The 12,618-nt window shown below is 40.7% G+C and overlaps 1 protein-coding gene across 1 annotated transcript in view; it reads right to left on the bottom strand.

The window, feature by feature from the left end:
• Positions 1 to 12,618, bottom strand: part of LOC140463192 (uncharacterized) — a 127,890-nt gene that overhangs the window by 66,530 nt on the left and 48,742 nt on the right. The window contains exons 7-8 of the mRNA XM_072556983.1: positions 9,177 to 9,684; positions 5,375 to 5,537 (exon numbers count right to left, since the gene is read on the bottom strand). Coding sequence (XP_072413084.1) covers positions 5,375 to 5,537; positions 9,177 to 9,684 — 671 coding nt within the window. The remainder of the gene's footprint in view (positions 1 to 5,374; positions 5,538 to 9,176; positions 9,685 to 12,618) is intronic.

Genomic DNA, 12,618 nt, shown 5'->3' with positions numbered 1-12,618 from the left:
TCTTCCTCCATCACACTTTCACACATTCAAATCCGTCTGCCAAGTTTTTGCTCATTTCTTGTTCATTTCCAAAATTAGTTGCTGTTCGTATCAGAAATATGTCATTTCATGAGGAAAAATTGCTAAAACAGCTAATCAAGTTTAGACTTGAACATAAAATGAATTTGAAACAGAGTGTGGCATTCTTAATATATAAAAAATGACTCATTCATCATCGAATATTTCTGCTGAATAGAAAGACACTAATCAGCGTCTAATGGAATCTTCTCCATTGAAAATGTATTCCAGCTTACAAAATTTTAAACAATCATAGCTTTTGAATGGATCATTTAATTTTAATGATTTAAAAGTGCTGGAAAATGAATTCAATCTCAAGGTAATAAAATATGATATTGTAATCTTTATTCACTATTCTTCTGCCTTACAAGAAGTGTCACAGTCCCTGGTTTAGTTAAGGCAGGTTCATTCTCTGCTACTTATCTTGGGCTCAGTTTGCTGATTACCTGCAGAGAAATGTGTTTCCCTCAGTGCTTGTATTGGTAAGCATTTGCACTCAGATGCTAATTTAAGCTGCTTAATCATAATTTGAAATAGTCACATTGCAAATGGAGCTGTTTCTGTGTGTCTATGCACTGAGCCAATTGTCGTCATACATTGTAATAGTCAGGAGAAAAGCTACAAAGCTCACAATCATAGGTGGATCTCCCATCAAATATGGCAGCAGAGATAAGCCTACAAGAAGACCATAATCAAACATATTCTTTTTCTTTCATTATCCTTCTTGTATTTGTTTGGCACAGCTTTAACAACCTTTTTTTTGCTATGTCTAATATAAGTTGATCTTTTCACCAGTTTGCTAAATTTGGTTTGTCAGGGTTAAATTTCCTGTTTCTCCTCTGATGTAGATCAACATATATGGATCAGCAGTCCGTTTCACAACTCAGAATAGAAAATTTTAAAACGGACAGGGAAATCCAACTCCCCATTAAGATTCAGCCTCACAAGCACAATTCACACTCTTCGTAAAGGTACATTTCACACTGATTATGTGTCTGATGAATAATGGCTTAGACATTCCAATCAGAGTTGCAAACCTTACTCTTGACCTCAATCGCATTACAAAATATCTACCTTCATTAAGATGTCTTCTACGCTGGAGATTCGTGGACATGGGTATCCATTACTAACCTGACCCATAGATCTAGCATAAAACAAGATCATTGTTGAAACCATGTGGCCTTTTGTACCACTAAGCAACATATCCTGAAGTCTAAATGCCTAGCTGACAATTCAGAAGATGCTGTGAAATGATAAGCTTGTAAGATAAATGTGGGGGAGTGTGGTGCTGGAAAAACACAGCTGGTTAGGCAGCATCTGAGCAGCAGGAGAATCGACATTTCAGGCATAAGGTCTTCATTAGGAATGATGCTTATTGGCTAAGGGGGCTGAGAGATAAATGGGAGGGGGTGGGACTGAGGGAAAATATCTGAGAGTGCGATAGGTAGATGAAGGTGGGGGTGAAGTTGATAGGTCAGAGAGGAGGGTGAAATGGATAGGTGGAAAGGAAGATGGGCAGGTAGGACAGGTCAAGAGGGTGGTGCCAAGTTGTAAGGTTGGATCTGGAATAAGGTGGGGGGGGGAGGGGAAATGAGGAAACTGGTGAAATCCACATTAATCCCTTGAGGTTGGAGGGTCCCAAGGCGGAAGATGAGGGATTCTTCCTCCAGGCAGCAGGTGAAAAGGATTTGGCAATGGAGGAGACCCAGCACCTGCATATCCTTGGGGGAGTGGGACAGAGTGTTAAAGTGTTCAGCCACAGGGGTAGTGGGGTTGCTTTGTGCATCTTCCCCAGAGATGTTCTCTGAAGCACTCCTCAAGTAGGCGTTCTGTATCCCCAGTGTAGAGGAGACCACATCGGGAGCAATGGATACAGTAAATGATGGGCGTGAAAGTACATGTAAATCTCCTATGGATGTGGAAGGCTCCTTTGGCGCCTTGGACGGAGGTGAGGGGGAAAGTGTGGGCGCAGGTTTTGCAATTCTAGTGGTGGCAGGTCTCCTCTACATTGGGGAGACAGGACGCCTACTTGAAGGACATTTCAGAGAACCTCTCCGGGACATGAAGCAGTCTTGTGGCCAAACACTTTGAGACCCTCTCCCACTCCCCCAAGGACATGCAGGTCCTGGGCCTCTTCCATCTCAAACTCTTACCACTTGGAGGAAGAATGCCTCATCCTCCGCCTTGGAACCCTCCAACCACATGGCATCAATGTGGATTTCACCAGTTTCCTCATTTCCCCTCCCCACCTTATCCCAGATCCAACCTTCCAACTTGGCACCGAGCTGAGCAGTGAGTCAGCGGTTCAGTTTGATAGTTACCCAAGAGATCGAGATGGTTCTTACTCCTCTGAACTTTCCACTGTAATTGTTAAGCTTACAGAACATATAGCATTGCAGTGCAGTACAGCCCTTTGGCCCTTGATGTTGCGTCATCCTGTGGAACCATTCTGAAGCCTATCTATCCTACACTATTCCATTTTCATCCATATGTTTATCCAATAACCATTTAAGTGCCCTTAAAGTTGGCAAGTCTGCTACTGTTGCAGGCAGTGTGTTCCATGCCCCTACTAGAGAAAAGAATCTACCTCTGACATCTGTCCTATATCTATCACCCCTCAACTTAAAGCTATGTCCCATCATGCTAGCTGTCACCATCCGAGGAAAAAGAGTCTCACTGTCCACCCTATCTAACCCTCTGATTGTCTTACATGTCTCAATTAAGTCACCTCTCAACCTTCCTCTCTCTAACGTCAACAGCCTCAAGTCGCTCAGCCTTCCCTCATAAGACCTTCCCTCCATACCAGGCAACATCCTAGTAAATCTTCTCTGAACACTTGCCAAAGCTTCCACATCCTTCATAGAGTGACCAGAACAAATACGCAATACTCCAAGTGTGGCCACACCAGAGTTTTGTACATCTGCAGCATGACCTCGTGGCTCCAAAACTCAATCCCTCTACTAATAAAAGCTAATTCACCCTATGTCTTCTTAACAACCCTATCAACCTGGGTGGTAACTTTCAGGGGTCTACACACATGGACACAGAGATCTCTCTGCTCATCTACACTACCAAGAATCTTACCATTAGCCCAGTACTTTTTATTCCTGTTGCTCCTTCCAAAGTCAATCACCTCACACTTTTCTGCATTAAACTCCATTTGCCACCTCTCAGCCCATCTTGCAGCTTACTTATGTCCCTCTGTAACCCACAACATCCATCAGCACTATCCACAACTCTACCAACCTTAGTGTCATCCATAAATTTACTAACCCATCCTTCTATGTGCTCAAATAGGTCATGTATAAAAATGACAAATAGCAGCGGTCCCAAAATAGATCCTTGCAGTACACTACTAGTAACTGAACTCCAGGATGAACATTTCCCATCAACCACCACCCTCTGTCTTCTTTCAGCTAGCCAATTTCTGATCCAAACTGCTAAATCACACTCAATCCATATTTTGTGCAGTAGCCTACCATGGGGAACCTTATCAAATGCCTTACTGAAATCCATATACATCACATCAACTGCTTTACCCTCATCCACCTGTTTGGTCACTATCTCAAAGAACTCAATAAAGTTTGTGAGGCACAACCTACCCTTCACAAAACTATGTTGACTGTCCCTAATCAACTTATTCCTTTCCAGATGATTATAAATCCTATCTTTTATAATATTTTCCAACACTTTGCCCACAACCAAAGTAAGGCTGACTGGTCTATAATTACCAGGGTTGTCTCTACTTCCCTTCTTGAACAAGGCGACAATATTTGCTATCCTCCAGTCTTCTGACACTGTTCCTGTAGACAAGGACAACAAAATGATCAAAGCCAAAGGCTCTGCATTCTCTGACTGGCTTCCCAGAGAATCCTCGGATAAATCCCATTCTACGCAGGGAACATATCTATTCTCATACTTTCTGAAATTGCTCACACCTCCTCCTTGTGAACCTCAATCCCATCTATTCCAGTAGCCTGTACCTGAGTATTCTCCTCAACAGTATTGTCTTTTTCTAGTGTGAATACTCACAAAAAATATTTATTTAGCGCTTCCCCTATCTCCTTGGACTCCATGCACAATTTCCCACTACTATCCTGGATCCTTAATCTTTCTCCATGTGCTTTTATTCCTGATCTATCTATAGAAAACTTTAGGGTTTTCCTTGATCCTATCTGCCAACGATTGCTCATGTTCCCTCCTGACTCTTCTTAGCCCTCTCTTTAGGTCTTTCCTGGCTAACTTGTAACTCTCAAGCCCCCTAACTGAGCCTTTATGTCTCATCCTAACAATAGTCTTCTTCTTCCTCTTGACAAGAGATTCAACTTCTTTAGTAAACCATGGATCCCCCACTCAACCACTTTTTCCCTGCCTGACAGGTACATACTTACCAAGGACCGCAGTAGCTGTTCTTTGAATAAGCTCCACATTTCAATTGTGCCCATCCCTTGCTGTTTCCTTTCCCATCCTAAATTTTGCCTAATCACATCTTAATTGCCTTTTCCCCCAGCAATAACTCTTGTCCTGCAGTGCATACCTATCCATTTCCACCACAAAAGTAAACATAACCAAATTATGGTCACTATTACTAAAAAGTGCTCACTTACTTTGGGCGGCACGGTGGCACAGTGGTTAACACTGCTGCCTCACAGCACCAGAGACCTGGGTTCAATTCCTGCCTCAGGCGACTGACTGTGTGGAGTTTGCACATTCTCCCTGTGTCTGCGTGGGTTTCTTCCGGGTGCTCCGGTTTCCTCCCACAGTCCAAAGATGTGCAGGTCAGGTGAATTGGCCATGCTAAATTGCCCGTAGTGTTAGGTATGGGGTAGATGTAGGGGTATGGGTGGGTTGCGCTTCGGCGGGGCGGTGTGGACTTGTTGGGCCGAAGGGCCTGTTTCCACACTGTAAGTAATCTAATCTAATCTACCTCCAAATCTAACACCTGGCCAGGTTCATTACCCAGTACCAAATCTAAATTGGCCTCGCCACATTGAATCACATTAATTGAGTCAGAATCCTCAGGTGTTTCTAGCTTTAAACAGGGCTTTTTTGGAAGGCTCCAGATGTAAGGGAATTGCCCATCAGCAGTGTCAATTTCCCAGGAGTTCCCTCAAAATCAGGTGCATCATGAACTTCACACAGTCCCACCTTGCAAATCCAGTTTTTGATTCTCCAATATCTATCTAGCCATCAGAATAACGCAGACAATATTTCTAACTGTAATTGTACCATAGCTGCTAATACTGCAAGGTCTTACTTTAGTCATGCAAAGAAATTTTGAAAACAGAAAGACTTTACTTAGAAATATCAAACTTACTGAAGTTGTGAGCAACCTTTTGATTGAGAAGAATTTGTTGATGGGTTGAAAAGTCAGGAGCTGAGTGCACCTGGATCTCTTGCACAGAAAACTGCTCAAGAAGTTTTGGATAATACAATTGTACCTTTGCCGCATTGCTTTGTCCCCAAATAGATTTCGGAATCTGAAACAAAAAGAGTGAATCGACTCAACGCAACAGTAATTACTTCACATAAAACCATTTTATGTATCCTTCTTCAAGTAAAGATTAAAAAAGGACAAGTAACCATAGACCCTTGTGGCTGCTCTCTCATTAGAGAAAGATGACTGATGGCAAGTTTAAGGCTAAGGGTCACCTAGCCTGAGCCATGGTGAGTTTGAGACGGTGGGGCCTTTATTGTAACCTCAGTCAATGAGGGACCTAAGCTCCTAGCATCACTCTGCAATGCAGAATAAGTGAACTAACCAACCACCAAATACAAGAATATATTTTTGAAGAATACTTCGTGTGTATATTTATGAAATAAAAGTATAGCAATGTCATAAGAAATATTAAAAATTCAAAGTATATCGCGCCCAGAGCAGAATTCTGCAAGACAATAATGCATTTAAATATGAATCATTTTCATGGGGTGTGGGTGTTGGTGGCTGGCCAGCAGTTTATTGCCCTTCCTTAGTTGTCCTTGAGAAGGTGGTGACGTGCTGCCTTTTTGAATCTCTGCTGTCCATACGTTGTTGGGGGATGATCCCCAATGTTGTTCAGGGAGAGAATTCCAGAATTTTGACTCAGTGACACTGAAGAAATGGCAATACATTTCCAAGTAAAGTTAGTGAATGGCTTGGGGGGGGGAGGGGGGGGGTGGGGCTTACAGGTAGTGGTTCCTGTAAGTTCCTTCTAGATCTTCAACCTGAAAATCTTAGCAATGTATGAAACACTTACATTTACACCATTTTAACTTAACCAAGCATCTTGAACCTAAAAGAGACCTAAGAGGAGCACACATAATAAAAATCAACTGTACTTCAGACTTGTCTACCCTGATGCCAAAATTGATGTCAAGTTTGTACCAGAATTAGTGACAATATATTGCGAATATGTATCCACTGAGGAAACTATCCAGACTCATTCACCTTACTTCAGAGAAGGAAGTCCTTCATTAATTCTGAACAGTTGTAGCCCCAAAGCAGAAAAGAGAGTTCCTGCAATCAGAACCACTCCGATTTCTGTACCTGCCCATCTCACCATCTCTTTTAAAAAGGAAGAAGCTAAAGCTCATATGTTTGAATATCTTGAGATCTACTTTGCCACATGTAGAGCTTTAAATGATACCATTAATTAATCAAAAAGGTCATTCTTTGCTTACATAAATCAAAAGAGAATTATTAATAGTCTGTACTCTAGAATGACAGGAATATGGCACACAGACAGAAAACAGCATCTGTGGCATAATTACTCCATCACATTCAGAGTCATGAAGCAATGGATAGTTGCCTGGATGGCACATTTAGTAAAACTAGTGAGGGAGCAGACTTTTACTTCCCCTGCAAGTTGGTTTGCAGGTGGAGATCCATAAAATGTTATGGTCTCCTTTCCTGATAGATATATGCCAATCCTATCCTCGCTGACATGTTCTGAAGCAGGAATTGGATGGTCCACCACTCTGTGTCAAATGAGACCCTTAGATAGCCAACTAATGGTCACCATCCCAATGGCAGTAGGCGGAGGCTGATACAGGTGAGAAACTCGGCGGAAATATTGCACAGGCTAAGGACGAAGAAGTAGTAGGAGGGTGCTTCACTCCTTTACGGGAACCCTATATTAATCAGAGTACCCCTGCAAAGCTACAAATATCACTAATTCCCCCACTCCTATCTTATTCAACACAGTCCCTGATACCTCTCATTAACATTACCAGTGCCTGTCAGCATGACCCCAACAATAACCAACACATTCCCCTCCCACTTACCTGCATCCAGCTCCAGTGGTAAAATGTTGCTGACAATAATCCTGCTTCCAATACTACCCTTGTATACAAATCATTGGAAATAAGTTCCAGCCAATGGTGCAATTGGCAGAATGACGTACTAATTCCACACTCAATAATCAATAATGAGCTCAAAAAACAATGTAAAATGATTAAAGCTGATCTGTGATACAAAGTTTCCTATCTAGGGTGCCAGTTCCCTCCACGGTGGCTCAATGGTTAGCACTGCTGCCTCACACATCAGGGTACCAGGTTTGATCCCAGTTTCGGGTGACTGTCTGTGTGGAGTTTGCACATTCTCCCTGTGTCTGCATGAGTTTCCTCTGGGCGCTCTGGTTTCCTCCCACAGTTCAAAGATATGCAGGTCAGGTGAATTGGCCATGCTAAATCGCCCATAGTGTTAGGTACATTAGTCAGAGGGGAAATGGGGCTGGGTGGTTACTCTTCGGAGGGTTGGTATGGACTTGTTGGGCCAAACAGCCTACTTCCACACTGTAGGGAATCTAATCTAATCCCCATTTGAAAGAAATCCAATGTGCTTCCAGGATTTTTGTTGTCCTCTGCTTAGAAGAAAGAAGTTGCAGATGGACGGTGTTTACAAAGAAGCTTCAGCAATTTTCTGTAGTGCATCTTGTGGATGGTGCACAATGCACCACAGTGTGGCTGTGGTGGAGGAATATTTAACATCTTGGATGGTGTGTCCATCAAGGAAGTTGCATTGTTCCACATGTTATCCATAAGAACATAAGACATGGGGGCAGAAGTCAGTCATTCGGCTCATTGAGTCTACTCCACTATTCAATGAAATCCTGGCTGATCTGATCATCTTCAATCCACTTTCCTGCTACAGGTAGTGCACTAATCCTGGCAAGATGATTCCATCATATTCCTGAATGATGAGAGAAAGACTCCAGACTTTCAAGAGCTGAGTCACTCATTACAGGTGGCTCTGTTTTTGACCTGTTATAGTCAGACTATTTATATGGTTAATGGTAACTAGCCACCCCTCCTTGGTACTTGAAAGATATGGTCATTGCCTGGGTGTTGTATGCCTTGCATGTTACTTGCCTTGTGTCAGCCCAGGGATGAGCCTAATCCAAGTATTGCTGCATACAGTCACGGACTGCTGAAGAGTTGTGGATGAATCTGGATGCTGTGCAGTCAGCAAGCAATATCAGAACATACATTGAGCAAAGGCCTTTGATAAAACAGTTTTGGCGATGGATACTTCCATGACAGTTCCTGCAAAACATATTCTAACCAACAACCATAAACACCTTTTTCTCGAGTCGTATTTGACTCCAATGACTGTTAGGTACATACAACCACAGACTGAGTAAATGTTTGTTTCCTTGTATTCAATGATCATAAAAACGGACAACATAAAACAGAAATATTTTGAAGTTTTCCATTTAACAGAAAGCTTCTTTAAAATATTTCCAGCATAGAGATGAAAATCAGAACAAATTATTTTCCATAAAACGTTGTTTATTGGAAGCAGTTTGTTTTCTTTCATTCCTCACCATTCCTCCTAAGTCCCTTCTCCTTCAAAACTTGTAAAGAGAGAATTTTTTTTATATCCAACCTGGAGGAATAATTGACAACTTCACTGTGACAAGCTTTCATTTGACAAACACTGAAATAAAACAGGCTAATACACATAGCCAGGTTACAACGTAAACAGACCAAAGCTGTGGTCATGTGATCTAAGCATCCCCATATGATTGGATGTTGTGGAGAAAAGGTATCATGGAAAAAGGTTTTCCAATCCTGAGGTGTAACTGCTAATTGGCGTTAAAATGTTAGAATTAAAAAGTAATCATGATGAAACTACTGACCTTTTCGGGGGCAATGACATCCCAATGGAGTGCTTTTGTCTTTTTTATTACTCCAGTTGATTGCTTCTTTGGAGGTGGAGGTGGTACAGGAACAGGTGGTGCTGACAGAGAAAGCAGTGATGGAGTAGCAGCTGGAAGGCTTTGGGTTACAGGGGGAAGAACAATTGTTTCCGAAGGCGATCCTGAAGCCACTTTTGTAATTGGAGATGCAAGTTTGGTTCCTTCGTCATCCTCTGCCTTTTTTCTTCCATCCTCTTTTTGTTCTTTTTTCTCTTCCTGACTTGAGTTTGTAGGTAAGTCAAGTTGCTTTAACACAGTTTGATCAGCGGGTTCCTTTGGGAATGATATATCTTGTATAACCTCAATTAGATTGTTTTCTGCAACAAGCTGTGCTTGCGATAAACGTTTCCAGTGCAAACAGCACTTATCAATAGCATCAATCCAATCATCCCGGCATCTTGTTACATCTTCTGTACTTCTTATCTGGTCAGTAAATGGTATTCGAAATCTAAGATCAAGAAAAGCAAACAAACTATTTTGGGCAACAAAATTATAACTATAATAATCAATACATACTTTATCAAACTGTTCCAAAACAATTGAGCTTCCCACTTTCCTAAATACTTCAGAAATAGGGAACTTCTTCCATTGATAGAAGTAACATAAACAGTTCTTAAAATAATGTCAAGAAAGATGAACCCTATGTATGTGGCGACTTTGCATATTTGAGTTATCAAGGTATCTGGAATGAAAGGCATTAGAAATCATGCTTCAGCTATTCAAAACTACAGTTAAACTACACCTGGATTACACAGTCAGTTTGAGATATATTTTGAGGAAGGAGATATTGTCCTCAGGGGAAGTGCAGCATTTCAAGATGACTTCCAGACTCCAGATATCGAACTTTGAGAAGAGATTGTAGAAACAGTCTTATATTCCCTAGAATTTAGAAGGTCAAATGATTAACTATCAAACTTTTCAGTATTCTATGGAGAATGGATAAGATTGAAAGATAGAAATTATTTCTCATTTTTGGGAAGTTAAGGCCAAGAAATTTTAGTCCTCTTTCAGGATAGAGGTGAGGGAACACTTATACCCACAAAAGTGATGGATGTTTGGAAAATTGAGTTAAAATGCCATTGACATATGTCTGTGGGTTCTTGGCAGTGGATACCCCTTTAAACAGCACCACGAGGCAATTCTCCTCATTCCTCACTCTACCCCACCCCACTCAGAGAATGCTGATAATTTAAATAATATCATTGTTTCTGATTGTGGTCATGCCCAAAAACAGTCTTAGATACAAGAAAGCTCCAGCTGACACACAAATAGTTCCTAAATAGCATTAGAGTCTTCACGGACATATCATTCAACCAAACGATGATTTTGAATGTGTTATTTCAGGTTCGAAAGGCTAAAACATAGTTTTCTTAAAAGTTAAAAGTTCAGGCATGCAGCAGGTCCTTTCAATGTTCTAACTGACACTCAGAGAAAGATATACTTACATGATAGATACACACATATATACAATGTACAATAACATTTAAGGAGCTGCTTGTATACTCCCACAGGAGATGGCTTCATTTTCAAAGTTTTGTCAAAAGGTGGTGCTGTTAACCAATCATCCCAGCTTTATTTAATTGTCTGTACAAAGTGGTCTAATATTTCTTGTTTCCTGACATGTTAGGTTTGACCAACAAATGAGAAACAAAAGGCAATCTTTGATCAGGGTTAATCTTCTGTGCTAATATACATTATGACAGTGGATAAAATTGAGGGGCATTAATCTTTACAAAAATATTTGAAATTATCACAATTATTAAGAAATAGTAATAAACATTTGTACAGCAAAAACACAATCAAGTCCAGGGATACAAAGAAAACAAATTTAACTTTAATATTTCTTTTTGTACATGCCTGCATCCACTGGATGTCTTATAATTGGCCACCCAGAACTATATGCTGATATTAATCTCCAATGAGGACTGTAAGGAATGCAACATGTACCTATTACTATTACCCAATAAGCTGCACATTGTTGTGTGAGACATATGCCTTTTCTTGGTATGACTTAATAGTGGTTTACTGCTAATTAGATAGGCCCTTAAACTTAGCATAGGAAGGAGTTCAAGTCCCATCAGCTGTAGAGATATATATAATAGCATCACAAAGCGAATTGATTTGAAAATATCTAGGAACACAGATTGGGGCCTCTGGTGGTGCAAAAGATAATATCCCTATTCTGGAGCAGGTGGGACTTAAATCCGGCCCTACTGACCCAAAGAGTGTGTAGTAACATCTCAGAACAGGTTAATTCAAAATATATAAAAAGGAAGATTGGTGGCAACACTGTAACCCAACTGTCAGTGGTTGGTACTGTGACACAGAACTTGTAATCAATGGTTGGATTGTTACAAGGTAACAATGGTGACAAAAATCCATTCAACCCAGGAGAAAAGTTTACATATCGCTTTAGGTGACCCTCTATTGTATCTCAGAGAAGATGTAATATTATCTTTTGATCTTCTCTGGAAAAGCAATGTTCACATGCAGGTGAAGCCTTACGGCTAGCTGGTCAAAATGCAATATAATGGTATTCTTGGATTCAGTCATACCTGATTCTGCCTTCTTTTTTTAGCATGCACCTAACAGAATTGCACCCTCATGTACATCAGCACATAAACTGGTGCAATTCTGTTAGGTGCATGCTAAAGAAAGAAGGCAGAATCAGGTATGACTGAATCCAAGACAACTAAACCCTGCTCTAAAGTGAAACTCGAAATTCCACTATTGGAAAAACTGAATCACAAATTCACATGAGCAAAAAAAAAACTCAACAATTTACTATTTTTACCACACCATTTGGAAGATATTGTTTCTAGAGAGCATATTCTGGTTTGTGTGTCAGTCAGGATCTGTTCTATCAGCATAGAGACAGAATTACACTACATTCCTGGATGTGTATGTACTGCTGACAATTAATAAAACTGATTATAACATTACAGAGTTGTGTAATAACATTAACACCTCTACAGCAGACAAGACTTGAACCTCGGTCTCCCAGTCCAGCAGTCACAACAGATTTATTCACTATATTTGTGATTATTTGCTCCTAAAATGTACAATTGTTACCAAATGTAGAATTGTTAAAGAGTGAAAGAACACTTCAAGTGAATCTATGATAGACACGATGAGTGCAATATTCAGTGCATTTGTATCTTATGTGTGTTTAATGCACAGTTGAGATCCCACATCATTCCCTGATTTGACTTCTGTTTCTCCTCAATCTTGCTCCATTAGGTATTGTGATCTCACATCATGCACATTTTGGATAACTCTTCAGGTAACCAGATTTCTTGGGCAGAATGCATGATCTGACCTTCTGTCTTACTTGCAGGTCAGGCAAATCTGCACCATCTTCATTCTTCCTTGCCTTTCGGGA

Source organism: Chiloscyllium punctatum, chromosome 37, assembly GCF_047496795.1.
Source record: "Chiloscyllium punctatum isolate Juve2018m chromosome 37, sChiPun1.3, whole genome shotgun sequence".
Taxonomy (NCBI): Eukaryota; Metazoa; Chordata; class Chondrichthyes; order Orectolobiformes; family Hemiscylliidae; genus Chiloscyllium; species Chiloscyllium punctatum.
Note: the sequence above shows the minus strand (reverse complement) of the source record. Positions and strands in the feature narration are given on the sequence as shown.